Consider the following 20,525-nt stretch of genomic DNA (forward strand, 5'->3'; position numbering starts at 1 on the left):
AAACAGATGATGGGGAGAAGTAACCGAGACAACTTTTCCATAAAAGTCAGGAAGTAAATCCACATGTTTTTTAATTCTAATATCTAATGATGATTTATTGGCAACAAATGTGACCAACTGAATATAACTTTCTCCGGTACTTTCACTACCACCCTCACAAGATTTTGATGGTCAAAGGAGTGTAGTCTGATCACAAATATCATTGTAATTTGGAAACAGGCCTGCCAGTCACTAAATCCTACATTTCCCCTTTCAAACAAGGCATACTAGGAAGCACCCAAAGTGGTGATGGTGGTGGGGTACATTGCTTGAGTGGGTGATATCTTCCTTTCCATCCACCATCATAGTGAAAGTCCTGAAGATTATAGGAACTGTACATGTTGCAACTCAAGAAAAGTAAGCATATATTGTATCATCAACCTCTTAGACCTACTATATTTAGGCTGTGCAATCTGCACAACCAGATAGCAGCAGAAATAGAGATGTTGGTCTCTATGTAACTCTATTAACCTACTCTATATTTAAGGTTCATGTTGAAGGTCTGTATAGATAGCGCTTGTTTACTGAAACTTGGTGGGATGAAACCCATGACTGGAACATACTGCTAGAAGAATAAAAATTGTACAGAAGAAACAGAACCATCTCAAAAAGGGGATGAGGAATTGCATTATATGTAAATAATTATGCACATCAACAGAAATGCACACTGCAAGAGATGAAAGCTTTCTTGAAAACATTTGGGGAAATATCAGAGGAAAAATAAATGGCATTACCATTGGAATGTACTGCAGACCACCCAACTAAGTGGTGGAAGTAGATGAACTCTTTGCTAATCAGTTAGCCAAAGTGTGCAGGAAACACACCACTGTAGAAATGAGGGACTTTAACTACTATGACAGCAACTGGGAAACAAACTCTGCAGTGAGTGGGAGATCAAATAGATTCTGGCATGGACAGCTAAGGACTTTGTTTCCCAAAAGGTGGAAATGAGAACTAGAGGATCAGTTATAATGGACTTAATCCTAACTAATAGGGGATGAAATGATTGAGGGATTGGAAGTTGTGATAGGAGGGCTCAGTAACGCAAATTACGCAACAAGACGTAATTCAATGGTGAAAAAATCAAGGTCCTGCATCTAGACAGGAAACGTCAAATGCACAGATATAAAATAGGCAGTACCTGGTGCAACAGTAACCATGAGGGGGATCTTAGTGTCATAGTGGACATGACATCACTAAAGTATGAGGCAGCAATATACTGCAGCTGCCAAAAAGGTCAATGCAGTCCTAGGCTGCATCAAAGAGGGATAGCATAAGGATTATGAGAAATGTTAGTACTGTTAGTACTGCACTACTGAAGCCATACCAAAATACTGCATCCAACTTTGGTTCCCATGCTACAAAAAAGATGCTGAGATCCTAGAAAGTATGTAGAGAAGAGTAACAAAGATGATAAGGATTCTAGAGGCTAAGCCCTGTGGTGAATGGTTAAGGAAACTAGGTATGTCTAGCTTAATAAAAACAAGAATTAGGGATGACATGATGGCTGTCTTCCAATGCTTGAGGGAAGAGGGGTGTACTTATTCTCCAAAGCACTTGAGACCAGGACAAGAAGCAATGGGTGGAAGTCGTTAAAGATCCAATCTGAACTAAGGAGAAATTTCCTGACAGTATTATACTGGTGCTCCCAGGTTCAGTGTATGGCCATTCATTCACACACTCACAGCCCTAGAAAGTAGCCATAGTCAAATCTTTTAACTGAACAGAGGAACAACTGGTTCTTTTCTTAATTTAACAACTGATTCTCTGCCCTAATGACCGTCTGGGTAGGTGTGGCGGGGGGGGGGTGGTGTTCATGTGACTGGGTGGGACTGAGTGATGTTGAGTTGACCACGCCCACCCAGTCACACTGGTTGTTAAATTATTGGTTCCCAGAGTTTTCTTTTCTGTGGCAAATGGATCCAAATGGCTCTTTGAGTGTTTAAGGTTGCAGACCCCTGGTATAAGGTCTCCTACCTTGAGTAGGGGGTTGGATTAAAAGACCCCCAAGATCCCTTCTAGCCTTATGATTCTATGTTTCTATGAATACTATGCTACCTTTCTATCCTACTACATGGTCACTTACCTCTTTCCACCTGCCATACATACCTCTGGTTTGGTTTTCAGAGTTTAATTTTTTGAATTCCTGTTCCATGAGATTAAAAGTTTAGCATGATAGGAGGGCTCAGTAACGCAAATTATCTTGAGAGGCATGCTGTTGGGAATATGATCTGTTGATCACTATTATGATCAACAGGTAGAGTAAACCCTTAGCTGGGGTAATCAGAGGTAACACTCCCTTGGTGAGGGGAAGCAGGGATGAAATGCTACCTGTTCGGGCCGGTTCTCTCGAACCGGTAGTAAAAAATGCTACTGGTTCGCTGAACCGGTAGTAAAAAAATGTAAAAAAAAGTTCCAACCATCAGCTGAGAGATGCGCAATCATTGGAACTTTTTTTTTTTTTTTAACCTTTTAAGCATTTTTTTACTATCGGTTCGGGTGAATAGGTAGTAAAAAAATGCTTTAAAAAAGTAAAAAAAAGGCTCGGACAATCGCGCGGCACAGCTGTGATCGTCTGAGCCTTTTCTTTACTTTTTAAAAGCATTTTTTTACTACCTATTCACCCAAACCAGTAGTAAAAAAATGTTTTAAAAATGTTTTAAAAAGGTTCCCAAGATCATAGCTGTGCCACGTGATCATCGGAACCTTTTTTTTTTTTTTAACTTTTTTAAAGCATTTTTTTACTACTGGTTTGGGTGAATAGGTAGTAAAAAATGCTTTAGAAATTTTTTTTAAAAGGATCCCAAGATCACATGCCACAGCTGATTTCCCCCCCTGCTGTTCTACTTACCTTCCCAAGCTTCCTTTTGGTGTGTATTGCGCATGCGTGTGCAGTGCACATTTGTTGCAAACTGCACATGCATGTGCATAGCATGCGCTTGGCGCGCAGCACTCATGCACAGCCAGCGAATCGGTAGCAAACCGGTTCAGATTTCACCACTGAGGGGAAGTCAACTCACATAAAAGCATTCTAATATGTAACTCCAAAGAACACAATGGTACGCACCTTCTGTATTGTTGCTAATTTCTATTGTTTACAATTGTAAAAACATGCATTTGATATTTAAATAGACATGTTAGGAACCCAGACTCCCAAGTTGGCAATCACTCCTCTAGTTATTGGGAAATTTTCATGAGTTGATCTGGAAGTGATCATATGCTCAGATCAAAGCCACCCAAAAATGTGACAGTGACAGTACTGAAAGCGGATTCCCTCGTTCTAAAAGGACTTATACAACTAAAAATTGAATATGAGAACCATAAATCAGGGAAACTTTAAATTATCAAAACAAAAATAAAGCACATTAATTAAATTAACTGCTTTAGTAAGGTGAACTTACAGGTTTCTGAAATCAAATGATTTAAGTCATAAAAACATACTAGTAAAATAGTTTTTAAAAGACAGTGAAGAAGGGAATTGCTAGGTCTGCATATTGCTATGACACATGAAATATCTATCAGATTTATTCAAGGAACAGCAATGTTACACAAATTACAAGAATCAAAGACACTGAGGATTTCTGTGGCAAATTGCAAGAAATGATTGCAACATATAGTAAAAATGTAATGCTACACAGTTGATCAGAACACCAAAATTGGATAAATACAACACTGGGTCATTAGGTAAAGGCAACAATATATAGGCAGGTTAATAGAGCTTTCCCAGATGATTTTTTTTTTGTTCATTATATCCCTGCTTCAAGCTATAAGCCATCAAAATTTGTGTGCCAGCAAAATATGACAATCAAAATATAAAATCAATATAAGAAATAAATTCATATGTTTAGTATGTAAAAGAGAACCCAAGGAACAAGAGGAAGAGAGAAAAAACAGGATCAAAACCAAAACAATTTCCATAATTTCAAAAGAAAAAGAAAAAATCCAAGTAGATTTTAAAACAAGAAATCATAATAGCTATGGAAAAATGGAGAATTGAGCAATAAGAATTTAATTAATTTAATTTAATTTAATTTAATTAATTTCCACCTTATTACAAATGACTCTGGGTGGTTTTTAATGTAATAAAGCCATTCAAAAACAGATAAAGGATAGCAAATAAAAAAACAAAATGATGACTACAGAATTCACAGCCACTTTAGCCAAAGGCATAAGGGAAAAGGCAGGTCTTCAAAGCCTTCAAGAATATTATCAGGATTGGAGCCACCCAGGATTTAGGAAGAACTACATTCCAATGGACAGGTGCTGACAGTAGATCTACCTCCTGGGTCCCTAAAGATAATACTGTTTAAGAAAAGAGACTTGAAGTGTGCCAATCCTGTCAATTCTTATTGGCTCAACAGACATCATGAAAGATAAATAGTTCCTCAAACAAATCTCAAGGAAGAATATATGATAACTGAATGCAAATGTTCAGTATCAAGTGTCAAGGGACAAAGGACAAGGAAAGATACCTTAATCCAGAATGTCAAGAAAATATAAGAAAATAACAATGGAAGTGTCTTATTGAAAGCTATTTTTGAACAATAGACCCAGAAGTTAATTTTAAGAGTATCTGAAAAAGAAATTTCTTTATACAAGTAGTCCTTGATTTATGTCCACAACTGAGCCTAAAATTTCTGTTAAGTGAAACTTTTAAGTGAGTTTTACCTCATTTTACAACCTTTCTTGCCACAGTTGTTAAGTGAATCATTGCAGTTATTAACAATGGTTACTAACAAAATTTGAAAATTTGAAAATATCATGATATTAGCCTTGATAAAAAAAATAATAATTTGGAGGATTCTGAATATATTTTCTGGAGCAATCATAGTGTCTGTGGGTAGTCCATTAGCCACCCGTCACTTATATCATGGTCTACAAAAGTTTTGATGGTGAAGCCATGGCCCACATTAAGGAAAAGGGTGAAAACTGCAGATACAGAGTATCTAAACTGAACAAGAAGCTTTGAATAATCTGACATTTTGGAGCACTGCAAAATGACAAATACTGAAAAGTTATTTAAATTTCCCCAAAAAAATGCCAGGTGGGGAGAACAGGGAGCAAAGGTATACAAGAAGGTTTCCCTTTAATCACAAGGGACAATCCCTCAGAAGCTTTCCAATCACTCTCCTTGTAAGAAATCCAAATTCCAAATTATTGTAGGAAATCACTGGGAGATTTTATGATCCAGATCCAAATCAGAACATATGATTAAATAATGCTCTGTAGAAAAGGCCCTTTAATTCTGTCCAAAACCATCCAAAACCCTACTCACATTTCTTTTTTTAAAAACTGCCAGTTTCAGATCTATCTAAAAGATACCGTGTTTCTCCAAAAAGACGACCCACCTTGAAAAGAAGCCTTATTACGTTTTTGAGCGCATGCAATCAAATTAAGCCCCACTCACAAATTTAGCCCTAATTAAGATCTCGCCCAGGGGGTGGGGCAAGGCACACAGGTAAAAAATAAGCTAAGGTGGGGATGGGGGGTGGAGCTGTCCTACTTACCAGGCCTCACACACCCCGACACCTGCCTCGCCTTCTTCTGCAGCCGCTTCTTCTGCAGCCGCTTGCCTCCACTCGCACGCATCACTCTGGCCACCATTTCGCCATGTTAAAGCTAGTATCTTGAACTACATTCAGTGCAATTCTCTCCCACCAAATTTGGCCAATGAATTTACTTGAGCTACAGTCAAAATATTGACTGCATGAAGCCAAGTCCTGCACAATGTATGAACATCCATGGAACTGTCTCTACTCTGCCTCATATGATGCTGGGAAGCCTGCTGGCCTTGTTTTTCTTGCTAACTTTTACCAACTACAATGGCCTGGCTTGATCTGAGAAGCCCGGTGTTCAGCATTATAGAGAATTCAATGTTCATGGTCCATGTTCATATCAACCAGAACTTTATAATGAATTTAATTCTGTGGCATTGTATACCAAAAAAATAGTAATAGTTAAATACCATTAAAAAGGGAGAGGACACCTCGCTTCATTGGAGCTGCAAGAAAGTACCCCTTCAAAGCAAAAGTAGAAAGCAAAATGGCCCCTGTTTCTAAGAGACACTACTTATTTCAGTTACCTAAGTGATTTCTAGGCCTGTGCAAAACCCAGATGGATAACCAGTTTAGGCCATCTGGCTCTGCCTTCATCACACCAAAATTTAAGGTAGAGCACATGGTCTATCCAGAGAACAAACTAAGGAGGAGCATGCCATCACTCATGCTAATAAATAATTGGCAATCTATCTGTCTCTTTTAACCATGTATGATTAAACAAAATATTACAGTAAAAATAGTTGAGCTTTCTTGCTTTATAACAGTGCTTCCCAACCTCAGCAACTTTAAGCTGTGTGGAAGTCAACTCTCAGAATTCTCTAGAATTCTGCTCTAGACAGTCGACAAAATGAAATTGTTGGATTTCCCATTTTGTAACACAAGTTTTACCTTAGAACAGCCTTCCCCCACCTAGTGCTCGCCAGTTAAAATCCGGCTTAGATAAATGTCTCCTTCGAGTCGAACCTGCACCTTGAAATATTGAAATTAATAAATCCTCTGAGAATATTATGAACACATCTTGCTCACAAACAAGAATCATAATTATTTTGGATTAGGATTAAAATATCATTTTATTTAGAAATTGACCTTTCAGTCATTTTTGTGACAACTATACCAATCATAATTAGGAATGTAAACATTTGTTTACAATTTTAAGATTAAAAAGCACCTGTTTTTACTTACTTTCCGTTCCCATATTTTATTCTGATATCTTTGCTCTTTTTAATTTCTTTACCATCTTTGAACCATTTGTAGGATGGCTGGGGATTTCCAGCGCTTGCCTCACATTTCAAAGAAACCTTTGCTCCAACTTCTACATTTAGGCTCTTTAGTTTCTTGAGTTTTGGAGCGACAGCTGTGAATAGAAACAGAAAGAAACAAAGTCAGTTTAATCAAGCCACCACCCCTCTTCTGCATTCTCTTAGGAAATCACAGCCAAAGTCCTGGTAGCAAGATTTTCCAGAATTTTCCAGTTTCAATTGTGATTACGTGAAGCCAGTGATGAAGAACTGATTCCTTGTTTATCCACAGTTGCCCACATCTATCTATTATTGTCAAAAAAAGAGAGAAGAACAGATGCTTTTGCATATTGAGCTTCTTTTCTTTGGCATCACAAGCGGCTTTGGTTTCCTTTTCAGCAGCAGATCCCTCCATTTTCCTCCACCATCTCCCCACTTGTCCCTTTGCATAAGAGAAACAAAGGTGCATCTACATGAGATGCAAACAGACTATACAAACGCTCGCAAGGCTTTCTTGGAAGACGCTTCAGTTCTTGCTCTGATGTTGCTTTCACTAACTCATCCACTACATTCCTCTCTTACCTCTGCTGCTGTTGGCAGCCATGCTGTTGATTCGACAGCCTGCGCTGATCTGAATGGTAGCATTTGGCTATAAGAAGGGAAGAGGAGAGGAAGACTTTTTTCCTTTCAGTTCAGCCACAGTCACTGCAGATTTTTTTTTCCTGTTCATGTGCCTGCCTGTTCATTCTGGGAATGTTCTGTGCACTGGCATCTCTGCGGCCAAATGGGAATACAAAACAACATATCTCCACAGAGAAAAAAATGGGGAATAAGAAGGTCATTCAGTCTTTCAGAATGACAATCTACTCTGCCAAACAGTAATAGCAAAAACATAAAAGGAAAGTCTCCACATGACAGAGGATAAACAGGACAGAGACAGAGATAAGAATCTGGGCCACTAACCAAGCAATCCCAGTCATCAGATGCTCCATTGCTACTCCATCTCTGACCTCAATTGGATGATTTAGTACCCAGAGGAATTTAACCCATTACATGCCACCAAAGAATAGCTAACGTGGTTATAGCAAACGCTCAACGCCTGTGGTGCAGTCACATCATGATATCAAACTCAGCAACCTTTCCACTATATTCATTTATTAAAGTACCCTAACAAGGCAATAATAATAATAATAATAATAATAATAATAATAATAATAATAATAATAATAATAATAATAATAATAATAATAAAAACTAAAAATATAACAATCACAACTGCACTCTTTTCAGGAATTATTGAAACATGAATGTAGACTTATTTACTCTACATCATCAATGCAATGTTCCTCCTAAATATCGTACATTTAATTAAGTATTTAAAATCATTGCAGTCTGTCCAGAACATTTTGTGCTGGGTTATATCTGTAAAGACATTTTGATAATCCTACTCATTTAAGGAAGAAATTTTAAAATGGCCAGTCTCCAACAGATAGAGACGATGAGGCAAGCTCCCTGGGTACATGACCCAGTGCATGCAACTCTCCCTTGTTGCAGACCAGGTCTGGTTGGTGTGCACCTCGCATACCTGGCTGGCCTGCAGCCTTGTGATGCTGTAACTAGAAAAAACATTCACAACTAATAATAAAGCAATTAAAATAAAATCATTTTCACGTAGAATCATACCACAGTACTAAAATGGACTTCATTTGGACCTTATTATGGAAAGAAACATAAATCGTTTCAGATATTTTCACTTCACAGAAGCTAGGGGGAGGAGCTGCTGCCTGTGAGGGGGGAGTCTGAGAGTGAGTACAGAGGAGAAAGGTAGCGGCCCGCATGCCTAACGGCATGCGAATCATATAACTATAAACCAAAAATAGTAATAATATATTCAGGGTTAGTGCACTTGAGATTGCGATTTTATTCTATTTCAAAATGACCGGCTTAGTTCAGTGTAATACTTGTTTTGCAGCTGTCTTTCGCAGTACTCTTTTCAAATTTGGGTACTGTTCTCTTTGTAAACAAATTAGTATTGTACATGGACAGATTACCTATCTAGAATCACTAATTGCTCTCCAAGCAGAAATTAGGGGCCCAATTCAGCCATTCCACTCTATTGGGCTGCCACACCATCAGTCCCCTCTACCACAAAGATCCTGCAGAAGAAGGGCAGTATGGACAACCATGGGATCTGGCAGGGTGGAAGCTGTGAACCATAAACACAAAGCTTTTGCTGTGTTCCAGCATAACAGATATAGTGCCCTTGCTGACCTTAATAGGGACACTAAAGGGACAGGTCAAGGTAGTTGTGATACTGATAACTCAAATAAGCAGGGGATCGCGGTCCAAGATGAAGAACTTACTTTGGAAAGGGGAAAGTGTGAACCAGGTATTACACATCGGTCACACAAGAAGAGCACGGTATCCAAAAAGAGAAGCCACCTTCTGGTTGGTGATTCATTTTCATTTTTCATTTTATTCGATTTATATACCGCCCTACTCCTGAAGGACTCAGGGCGGTGAACAGCCACAAGATAAAACACATAAATACAAAATTTAAAAACAAAGTAAAACCGAATTAAACAATTTGGCCCAAAACAGATTTAAAACACCCCAATAATTTAAAACAGATTAAAATTTACATTTTAAAAAGGGAAAAAAGGGAAAAGATTAGGCCAGGCCAGCCTGATGGAATAAAAAGGTCTTAAGAGCGCGGCGGAAGGTGCGCAGTTCCGGGATCCTCCGTATCTCTGGGGGGAGCTCATTCTAGATAGTATTCAATTGTAAAGGATGTAAATTGTAAGGGATGTAAATTTAGGAAAGGATATGGAGGTTTTGAAAGAGGTCAGGTATCTGCCAGGTGCTACTGCCAGCAGAGACAAGAAGCATATTCTTAGGATAGTCAAGAATGCCAGTAAGGACTGTAATGTTGATGCTATTATACATCTTGGCACAAGTGATCTGTCCCAAAAGGATGTACTTTCTGTGCAGAATGATTTCCAGAGCTTGGGGTATGAACTTAGTAGTATAGGTTGTAGGCTTATCTTTTCAGAGGTTTTACCGGTATATAAGGAACAAAAAGGGAAAGGCCAGCATGTAGCGGAGTTAAATGTGTGGCTAAAGGAGTGGTGTAGAAGGGAAGGCTTTGGTTTTATTAGTCATGATGTCTGCAACTGGTCCAATGAAAAACTGTACAAAAGAGATGGATTGCATCCATCAAAGAAAGGGACTGAGTTACTTAGCAATAAATTCACAGATTTTCTGGATAAACATTTAAACTGAACAGTGGGGACAGAGAATTAATTGATACAGAATATTTCTGTCCCCAGTAATCCAAAATTAATAGGGCTATCAGTGCATGTAACATAGATGTCTGTGTGAGTAAGATTATCACCCCTGCTGTCAACCAAAACCAAACATTTAATAGTGAGTGCCATACCATGTGCATTAATCAAACAGGTGGCAAGAAAGTAGGGGCAGTCAGGCACAACACAGGTTATGTAGACAGTAAACACAGGGTCAATCAAAATGGACTCAAATGTCTATACACCAATGCACAGAGTATGAGGAATAAACAGGGTGAATTAGAAATTCAAGTAAATGAGGGCAGATATGATATTGTTGCCATTATGGAAATTTGGTGGGATGAAACCCACAAATGGAACATACAGCTAGAGGGATATAAATTATTTAAAAGAAATAGACCAAATAAAAGAAGAGGTGGAATTGCACTATATATAAGAAATAACTACATCTCTACGGAAATAGAGCACAACAATGATGAAAATTATCTTGAATGCATTTGGGTCAATATTAAAGGGTGGGTAAATGACATTGCCATAGGTCTATACTATAGGCCACCCAATCAAACAGAGGAAGTAGATGAAGTTTTGCTAGTCAGCTAACTAAGGTATGTAGGAAGCACATCACAATAGTAATGGGAGATTTTAACTACCCTGACATCAACTGGGAGACAAACTCTGCACCAAGTGGAAGATCCAACAGGTTCCTAACAAACCTAGCAGACAACTTTGTTTCCCAAAAAGTAGAGAACGGAACAAGGGAATCAGCCATATTGGACTTAATTCTCACTAACAGAGATGAAATGATAGGTGTTAAAGCTACAGGAATCTTGGGGGCAAGTGATCACGCAATATTGGAATTCAACATTATGCAAACACAAGTAGTAGAACAAAGTCAAACTAGAATCTTGGTCTTTAAGAGAGCTAATTTCAATAAACTTAGAGAGAGCTTGAGAAGGATTCCATGGATGAGAATCCTCAAGGGGAAAACAACTCAAGAAGCTTGAGAAATTTTGAAAAGTGAGATTATAAAAGCCCAGTCTAGCACAATACCAATGATGAAGAAAAATAATAGATCTCAAAAGAAACCAGCATGGCTGCATAAAGAACTCTCTAACAAATTGAAAGACAAAAAGGACAAGTATAAAAAGTGGAAAGAGGGGCAAATAACTAAGGCAGAATATCAGCAAATAGCCTGAGCCTGTAAAGATGAAGTGAGGAAAGCTAAGTCTCACAATGAACAAAGGCTTGCAACTAAAGTAAAAAAATAACAAAAAAAAAAAACTTCTTCCAACATATTAAAAACAAGAAAAAAGTCAAGGATGTTTCCTGGCTCATTGCTGGGAGAAAATGGCAAGAAGGTGACAAGCAACAGGGAGAAAGCAGAACTACTTAACTCATTTTTTGCATCTGTCTTTACACAAAAGGAAAGAACAGTCCAACCTATCAAAAACAGCACCACAAAAAAGAGATTAGTGTTAGGAAATGGTTATTGCCTAATTGGTTGGCCAGGAAATATATAAGCCAACATTGTATGTTTGTATTATGTGAATGTATTATGTAGCTTTAAGAATTGTGCTGAGTCATTCTGCATCCTGACTGGCTGAGCTCTATAGCCAATGTATTTAAGGAGAGCTAAATTATGGTTAGGGTGGACTACTACACCATTTTTACCTGCTGCTATGCTGTAACTCTTTCTGATCTATGTTCAACTGTTTTGATCATGATTATTTATTTACTGCTTTCTGATATTTATTGAACTGTTTTTATATTGTTCCTGATTGTTCCTTGTATTTTTCTACAAACTGGTAAGAAGATTTTATATCCCTGGACTGATTTTATATGGCACTTTATATGGCTAAGACTTGGATTGTTAAAGGACTATGAATTTGCTTTTCCCTAAAGTAAAATACGATAAACCCAGTTTGTCTGTATGTTATTCACAATTACTCTCAAAACCGTTTCCGTGCGTAAAAACTCTAACGGTACTTTGCTTTATAAGCCACAACTTCGGGTGTAACAAAACAATATCCTTAACAATTAGGAACACAACTTAAAATAGGGAAGAAAATGGTAAGTGAACACCTTCTACCCTAGACAACTTCAAATCACCAGGGCCAGATGGATTACACCCCAAGGTTCTGAAGGAACTGGCAGACGAGATCTCAGAAACACTGAACTATATCAAGATCCTGGAGCACAGGGGAACCTTGATAGTACAGGGGTTTAGTGCACCCTGTTATTAACACAGCTGTCTGCAATTTCTGCTGGTTCGAATCTCTCCAAGGCTCAAGGTTGACTCAGCCTTCCATCCTTTCTAAGGTAGGTGAAATGAGGACCCAGTTTATGGGGGCAATAAGCTGACTTTGTATAAAATATACAAAAGAATGAAGGCTATTGCTTAACACATTGTAAGCCGCCCTGAGTCTCCGGAGAAGGGCGGCATATAAATCAAATTAAAAAAAAAAAAACTGCCAGAGGACTGGAAAAGAGCTGATGTAGTTCCCATCTTCAAAAAAGGGAAGAAAAAAAAAGATCCAGGAAACACAGACCTATCAGCCTGACCTCAATACCAGGGAAGATTCTGGAAAAGATAATCAAGCAACGAATCAGCAAACACCTAGAAGCAAACAAAGTAATAACCAAAAGCCAACATGGGTTTGTCAAAAACAGATCATGCCAGACTAATCTTATTGCATTCTTTGACAAAGTGACAAAATTAGTGGACGCTATCTAACAAAATGAAATTCAATGGTGAAAAAAGTAAGGTTCTACATTTAGGCAAGAAAAACAAAATGCACAGGTACCGTATATGTGGTACCTTGCTCAATAGTAGTAACTGTGAGAGGGATCTTGCAGTCCTAGTGGACAACCATTTAGATATGAGCCAGCAGTGTGCAGCAGCTGCCAAAAAAGCCAACATAGTTCTGGGCTACATAAACAGAGGGATAGAATCAAGATCACGTGAAGTGTTAATACCACTTTATAATGCCTTGGTAAGGCCACACTTGGAATATTGCATTCAGTTTTGGTCGCCACAGTGTAAAAAAGATGTTGAGACTCTAGAAAGAGTGCAGAGATGATTAGGGGACTGGAGGCTAAAACATATGAAGAACGGTTGCAGGAACTGGGTATGTCTAGTTTAATGAAGAGAAGGACTAGGGGAGACATGATAGCAGTGTTCCAATATCTCAGGGTGTCATTGCGTTTTTGTATTTACCAGCAGAGCTCATTATTTCTGGACTGTCAGACTTTCCGTAGCTTGCCAATTTTGTTATCAGTAAGCTAACTACGTATATCCGCATTCCTTTTTTTCTACTTCACACTTTTCTTTGTTCTTTTGCCAAGGGAAGTCTGGCTGCAGAGATGTAGCTGGTAGGAACTTTACCAAAATGTAACAATTTAATTATTTAGATCAGTAGGATGTTTTATTTTCTTCTTTACAATAAATATGAGTTTAATTAGAAGATGTATTCCGGTTTTATTTTTCAAGAGTATACACAAGGAAAGTGCCACGATCCAGGCAATTACCCCAGGAAGGTAATGGGGCTAATTGCCTCTGACACAGGGGTTGCCACAAAGAAGAGGGAGTCAAACTATTCTTCAAAGTACCTGAGGGTAGGACAAGAAGCAATGGGTGGAAACTAATCAAGGAGAGAAGCAACCTTGAACTAAGGAGAAATTTCCTGACAGAACAATTAATCAGTGGAACAACTTGCCTGCAGAAGTTGTGAATGCTCCAACACTGGAAATTTTTAAGAAGATGTTGGATAACCATTTGTCTGAAGTGGTGTAGGGTTTCCTGCCCGGGCAGGGGGTTGGACTAGAAGACCTCCAAGGTCCCTTCCAACTCTGTTATTCTATTCTATTCTATTCTATTCTATTCTATTCTATTCTATTCTATTCTATTCTATTCTATTCTATTATTATGTGAACCTTTGTAAACACTAAGTTTGACAAGTTATGTGTTTTCCGGTGGGACCGGTCTATCAGGGCAACCTGGTCTACCCAAATATGGGACGAAGCATACTGCTTTCGCTTTCGCCTTTCAGCCCCAATCTGGGAGCCTTCACAGGCAGTCACTTTCGCAACAAACTATTTTTGTGTCAAATTTTTCTTTGACGGTAAAATATAAAGTTTTGACAAGTTATATGTATTTTCTTTTGTGTGCCTAAAGCCGTCTGTACAACCTGATTCTATGCTAGATTCCTGACTGTTTATAGTCAAGCATCCTTATTTCGGTCATCTAACAGCAAAACAAAGATTAAAAAAATAGGATTATTGCCATCCCATTGAAATAGTAACATATCATATGTACTATAAAAATTGACTAAAATTACGTAATACAAATTATGATATCAAGGCAATTAAATGTTCAAAATTTTAAACAAGAATGAATATAATGAACATTTTTGTAGTTTTAAGTAAAATTATAAATTTTATAACAAAATAACAAAAATAGCTAACATGAAATACAAAGCAAAATAATTTTATCTTTAATATGTCTAAAAATAGACATGTTTAAAATTAATATTGTGCCTAAAGATATAGTATAATGATGTAATATACAGCAGAATCATCTATAAAAGATTAGTGTTGACTTATATAATAAAAAGTTAAAAAGTTTAATTGCAACTGGTCAGGGCTTCACTAATGGTTGCAGTCCTCAGGAAGGAGAGTAATTATTTCTCCTGGAAATAATAGTTGATGTTAAATATATAATAACGCAGGGTGGATTTGGTTTAAATCAACTCAATTTAAATCATAATTTTTAAAGAGCAACTGTCATCTCTGTCCTGCAGCGGCTCCTCCTCTGACCCGCTGTTGACTCACTGACAGTCCCATTCACTTTAATGTGATGGCTGGTGATGCAGCAGTGACACAATAAGGTGAGGGACGTGACGGGCAGCAGGTGAGTGGATGTCTACTAACAGGCGTTGCCATGATGGATCTGAAATGACAGGTGCTCTTTAAATGAAAGGACTCATTCTTGCTGGTAGTTAGAATCTTTAATATTGTTATTTGCAAACAAAACGAAGGCTTCCTGTTTAGTCTGCAGAGTTTGGATTCATTAAATGAATCCAAGATTCATTAAATGAGTTTACCAAAAATGTAAATATTGCAGAATATACAGCCTTAAGCTCCATTTCATGCTGAATAAACTAAATTATTAATGTATCTTAAATAGAAAACTATCTTTAAATAGATTTTTACTCCAAAAGCATTTTATTGAAATAAATTTGATAAAAAAAAACCAATTTAAATTTTAAAAATCTGATGTTTTATTTTAAAAAAAAAAACATCAATTTTTATCCACCCTGTAATAATATAAAGGTTCCTGATCACGTTTGCTTTCCTATTGAGTAAAATAAGGCACATATTGTTTGGGGCCATATTATTATTGGAGGTTTATAATGAAGCTTTTGAATATTTTTTTTCTCATTTTCTTTAACGAGGATTGGATGACTGTAATTTTGAAGGCTGGTAAAGATGCAAGTTATAATACTGGCTACTTGATAAGCATGGATGAAAAAAGTGTAACAGTGACACATACAGTATCTTTGATGAGCCATCATGTAAATTTGATTTTATAAAAGGTTAACAACCCTGTGATAAAATTGGATTGCTAACTAATATTCTGAAAAAAAGCTTAAATCAGCGATGTTGACTGAGAAAGAGGCTTTTGATATAGTAGAATAGAAATTTTTGGAGCAAGTGCTGGCCAAATCTAGATTTTCTTCTTTTTACATTAATTGGATTGAAATGAGGCACTCATATCCTCTTTCATGGTAATTAAAAATAAAATTATATCTCATCTATCAAAATAGATATGGATTTTTTTCAAGATGAAAAAGAGAAACATGCTCTTAAAGGCAGAAAGCAGCTTCAGTCTTCCTGCTATAGGAAACAGCCTCCAGCAGATGCTTTAAAACTTTATAGATGGATATTTTGTGCCCATGAAGAAATCCAGGCCAGCTTATTCATAAACAAAACATCTTCAGCCCAGCTCCCCCAGAGATTAAAAGTAGAAAAACAAATACTCCTAAAATCTACATTCCCCACTCAAATTCTAAGGACAGGACATGACCTTTAGGACATAATAGGATTAACCCACCACCATTAGAATAGCAAAAGCCACAAGACTCACTACCTTGCACAACCCTCTGGAGCAACTCAATCAGAACCCTATAAAGATCCATCCACTCACTCAGCCATTTGGTTAGCTACCTCAGAAACATTTCCTGCTGTCACTGAAGTTTCTGGAAACCGAATAAACCATCTTTCCATGCAGCCAGCCTCCATTTTATTTCCAGCGCCTTTCTCCTGGTTTAGAACCAGACCAGATTTTTCTTCCTACAATTTGTCAAGAGCACTCCCACAGAAAATTACTTTTGATTGATTGTAGATGTTTGAATCATAGAACATTTAAATAGAACTAATATCTACTTATTTAATACTATGCCTTTCACTTGCCATAAAAAATTACATAATATTTGTTTGCATGGCAAACAGTTGTTAAAAAGTATTGTTTGAAACAAAAACATCATTCTAGGCAAAATATTTGTTTTTGTCACAGAAATTTTCCCTAACAGTAACAGTTTTAATTTCTCCTATCTTAACAGTTATTTGGAAATAACATACAATTCCTATTTGTCATGGTAATACCCAGATATTGTTTGAGATTATTTTTTACTTTTGAGATTATTGATTTAGCTATTTATTGCTATACTTTTTGTTTCTTTTTGTCTGATTACATACATATCTCCAAATTCTTTGTGTTTGGGACACTTTATCAGTATTATGAAATAAATAGTTTTACATGACTGAGGTAAGTTGAAGCCTTTTCATTTGTCACTTATTTATCAAGTTCATATCCCATCTTTTATTCAGGAGCTTAAGTCAACATACAGGGTACTCCCTCTTATTTTTTATTATTTTTTGCATAGCAACCACTCTGGGAAGTAGATTGGCCTGAGAGGCAGGGACTGGCCCAAAGTCACCAATTAAACCTCTGGGACTGAGGGTAGATTAGAGCCTGACTCTTCTCATTCCTATCCAGAATGTTTATCACTATACCACAAGCTCGTTTACTTTTTCCACACAAGTTCACTGTCCTTGGGCAGTGGTTGAATAGATATAGTATCAAGATATCGCAAGCACTGACTCAAAAGTTTACTTTTGTTTTAGAATACTGGAGGTATTTCTCTATATAAGTCTTTCACTATGGTGCTTTATCTGACTATCCTGCCCCTGCTGCTTCTGCTGCCTCTGCTAGCTGATATAGAGGATAATATAGATCTATAACTGATAAATGATATAGAGGATAACATAGATCTCATCAGGTTTGCCTGATTATGAGGTAATTATCTTCTGGATAATACCTAGCTTCAGTGAGGAATAGTGATAGATGTTCCACTGAACACCAGAAAAAATATTTAGGAGCATATACTAAAACTGCCCCTAAATATTATAATGGATAATTTTGCCAGTAAAAGAAAATATGAGTATGACAGTAGAGGTGAAAAAATGACAGATGAAAGTAGAAATAAAAATGAAAAAGAAACAAGTCCTGAACCAAGTAAGACTGAAGTGACTACAGAAACTATGAAAAATGGAGAGTTGGAGAGTTACCTAACAATTGGGCTCACATGATATGATAATGAACAGTGAAGTGGATGGAACATTTCTCAACAAACATAATTATTAAATTAGTTTGAGAGACATTAAATTCTAGAAAACATAAAGCTTGAAACTTGCTAAAGCCAAAGTGATAGATAAAGCTTAAGAAATAAGCTATGTGTTGTGGCCCCGCCCTCTGAGCCTGTCCCATCGGAGGAAGAAAGCTCCGAGCATGAGGAAGAGGAGTCAGCCAGGCCTCCCTCTCCAGGCCCCTCCCCTCTGGCATTGTCTCAAGTGCCGGCCGAGGGAGAGGAGACAGCTGATTTGGATCAGAGTGATGAGGAACATCATTCCTGGACGCACGCCTCCGAAGGCGTGATAAACGTTTGCAGCAGCTTAGGAGGCGTGCTAGGGATTAGAACTGAGTCACTGGACCACACCCCAGAGACTATATAATAGAGGGTGGTGGTCAAGGATCTTTGTGACGAACAAAGCAAACCTTGGATAGTCACTAAAGCCTCGTCCGGAATTGCTGAGAGAAAGATTTAAAGTGTCGGACATTTGGACTCTTGAGTATTTATCTTTCTGTTTTACTTTGAAAATAAAGTCACTTGGCAGACGGTGTGTCTATCGCTGCCAAGTGGGAGATAAGACCTGGGTGCGTTCCAAAGTGTTTCCTTAACCCTCGACTGGCTGTGTTGGTGTGTGTGTGGGTACGGGGACAGATCACTATGTATGTATGTACTGTATGTATGTATGTATCAATATGATTTCATAAGCGGTAAATTTCATGACTCTGGGCAGTTTACAAGAATCTCAAAAAGCAATTTAAAATATATTCAATACATGATAAAACAACCATAACAAAAATGCCCATATTTTCAAAAGTTTCCTGAAGTCAGAACAGAAAAGCTCAAACATATGCAAGAGGCCAGATATTCTGTAAGGTTGTGGCCACCAGCCATCTAGTGCAGGGGTCCCCAACCTTTTGGACCTCAGGGACCACCAAGTTCATAATTTTAAATCCCACGGACCACTAATACGAATCCAGTGCGCCGCTTGCTGAAGCGCCTGGACTCCCAGTGACAGGATGGGGTCCTTCAGGCCCTCTCCCTCCTCTTTCTTTCTTTCTCTCTCTCTCCTTTCTCTTTCTCCTGTTTTCTCTTTCTCTCTCTCTCCCCCTCTCTCATTCTCTCTCTGATTCCCTCTCTCTTTCTTTCTCTTTCTCTTTCTTTCATTCTCTGTCTCTTTCTCTCTCTCTTTCATTCTCTCATTCTGTCTCTCTCATTCTCCGATTCTCTGTGTGTGTGTGTCTCTGTCTCTCTCTCTCTCATTCTTTCATTCTGTTTCTTTCTCTTTTTCTTTCTCTCTCATTCTCTTTCATTCTTTCTCTCTTTCATTCTCTCATTCTGTCTCTTTCTCTCTCTCTCTCTCTCATTCTCTCTTTTTCACTGTCTCTATTCTCTTTTATTCTGTCTCTCTCTGTGTGTCTCATTCTGATTCTCTCTCATTCTCTCTGATTCTCTCTTTCATTCTGTCTCTCTCTGATTCTCTCTCTGATTCTCTGATTCTGTCTCTGTCTCTTTCTTTCTCTCTCTCTCATTCTCTCTTTCTTTCATTCTGTCTTTCTCTCTTTCTCCCCCTCTTTCTCTTCCCCCTCTCTCTCATTCTCTCCCCCTTTCTCTCTCTTTCATTCTTTCTCATTCTCTTTTTCTCTCCTCTCATTCTCTCTCCCCCTCTTTCTCTCTTTCATTCTTTCTCTCTCTCTCATTCTTTCTTTCTCTGTCCCCCCTCCCCCTTTCTCATTCTCTCTCTCTTTCATTCTCTCTCATTCTCTCTTTCCCTTTTTCTCTCTCTCTCATTCTCTCTCTCTCTCTCTCCCTCTCTCCCCCTCTTTCTCATTCTCTCTCTTTCTTTCTCTCTCTTTCTCATTCTCTCTCTCTTGTTCTGATTCTCGTTCTGATTCTCTCTCTCTCTTTTTTTTATTACAATGTCTCTTGGTAGATGTTTCTGTCTGGCCACCCACGAATTGACACAATATATCTTGTCAATCTACCAGCCTAACTCCACTTTCTTCTCCCCTAACATCTGTGCCAATGCCTCTGACATAATTTCTTTCAAATTCTCTTGTTTGTTTTCCTTCACCCCTCTTATTCTTAAAGCAAATTCCATATCCCTGTATTGAATCATGATTACATCAGCTTCAGCCCTTTCAATTCTATTCTGAGTCTCTGCTACTTTATTATCCAAAATTTCTGTAGCTTGCTTAATTTCTTCAACTTTGTCATCCAATATTTCAATATTGCCTGCCAGACCTTTAAATGCCAATAATATATCTTCCCTAATTTCCTGATTCCGAATTGAAATGTCCTCTGAAACAGCCTGTATTGATTCATTAGTTTCATTAATTTTTTCGTTAATCACAGTGGCAAGTTTAGTCTGTGTAGCTATTAGGGCTTCTTGTATCATTTCAATCATTAAAGTCTGTGGGTCTGTTGGGGGTGCAGAGGCTTGCATTTTAAAAGTGTGAGCTGGGGAACTTCCAGCACTCGCAGTTCCTTTAGTGGAAACAGTCTTTACAGGTTTTGAGGCCATTCTCAGTTTAAGTTAAATTAATCTTTATATTTTAGTCAGAAGCCAAAAGGAAAAGTTCATCAAAGTCAAAAGTTTTCCCCAATCTTAAATTGATGTCTTAAAATCCTCCTTCTCTCATTACAAAAGCTCTTTTCAGGCAAGAGGCTTCCAGCGAAATGAAACTTTTCTTTAAC

General features: G+C 37.8%; 1 protein-coding gene across 1 annotated transcript in view; it reads right to left on the reverse strand.

Moving 5' to 3' along the window:
* NRG2 (neuregulin 2) overlaps positions 1-20,525 on the reverse strand; it is a 348,595-nt gene that overhangs the window by 60,662 nt on the left and 267,408 nt on the right. Inside the window, exon 2 of the mRNA XM_070939151.1 lies at positions 6,780-6,951. Coding sequence (XP_070795252.1) covers positions 6,780-6,951 — 172 coding nt within the window. The remainder of the gene's footprint in view (positions 1-6,779; positions 6,952-20,525) is intronic.

This window comes from Pituophis catenifer, unplaced genomic scaffold (genome assembly GCF_029215685.1).
Source record: "Pituophis catenifer annectens isolate HBS135680 unplaced genomic scaffold, rPitCat1.0.hap2 SCAF_3, whole genome shotgun sequence".
Classification (NCBI taxonomy): Eukaryota; Metazoa; Chordata; class Lepidosauria; order Squamata; family Colubridae; genus Pituophis; species Pituophis catenifer.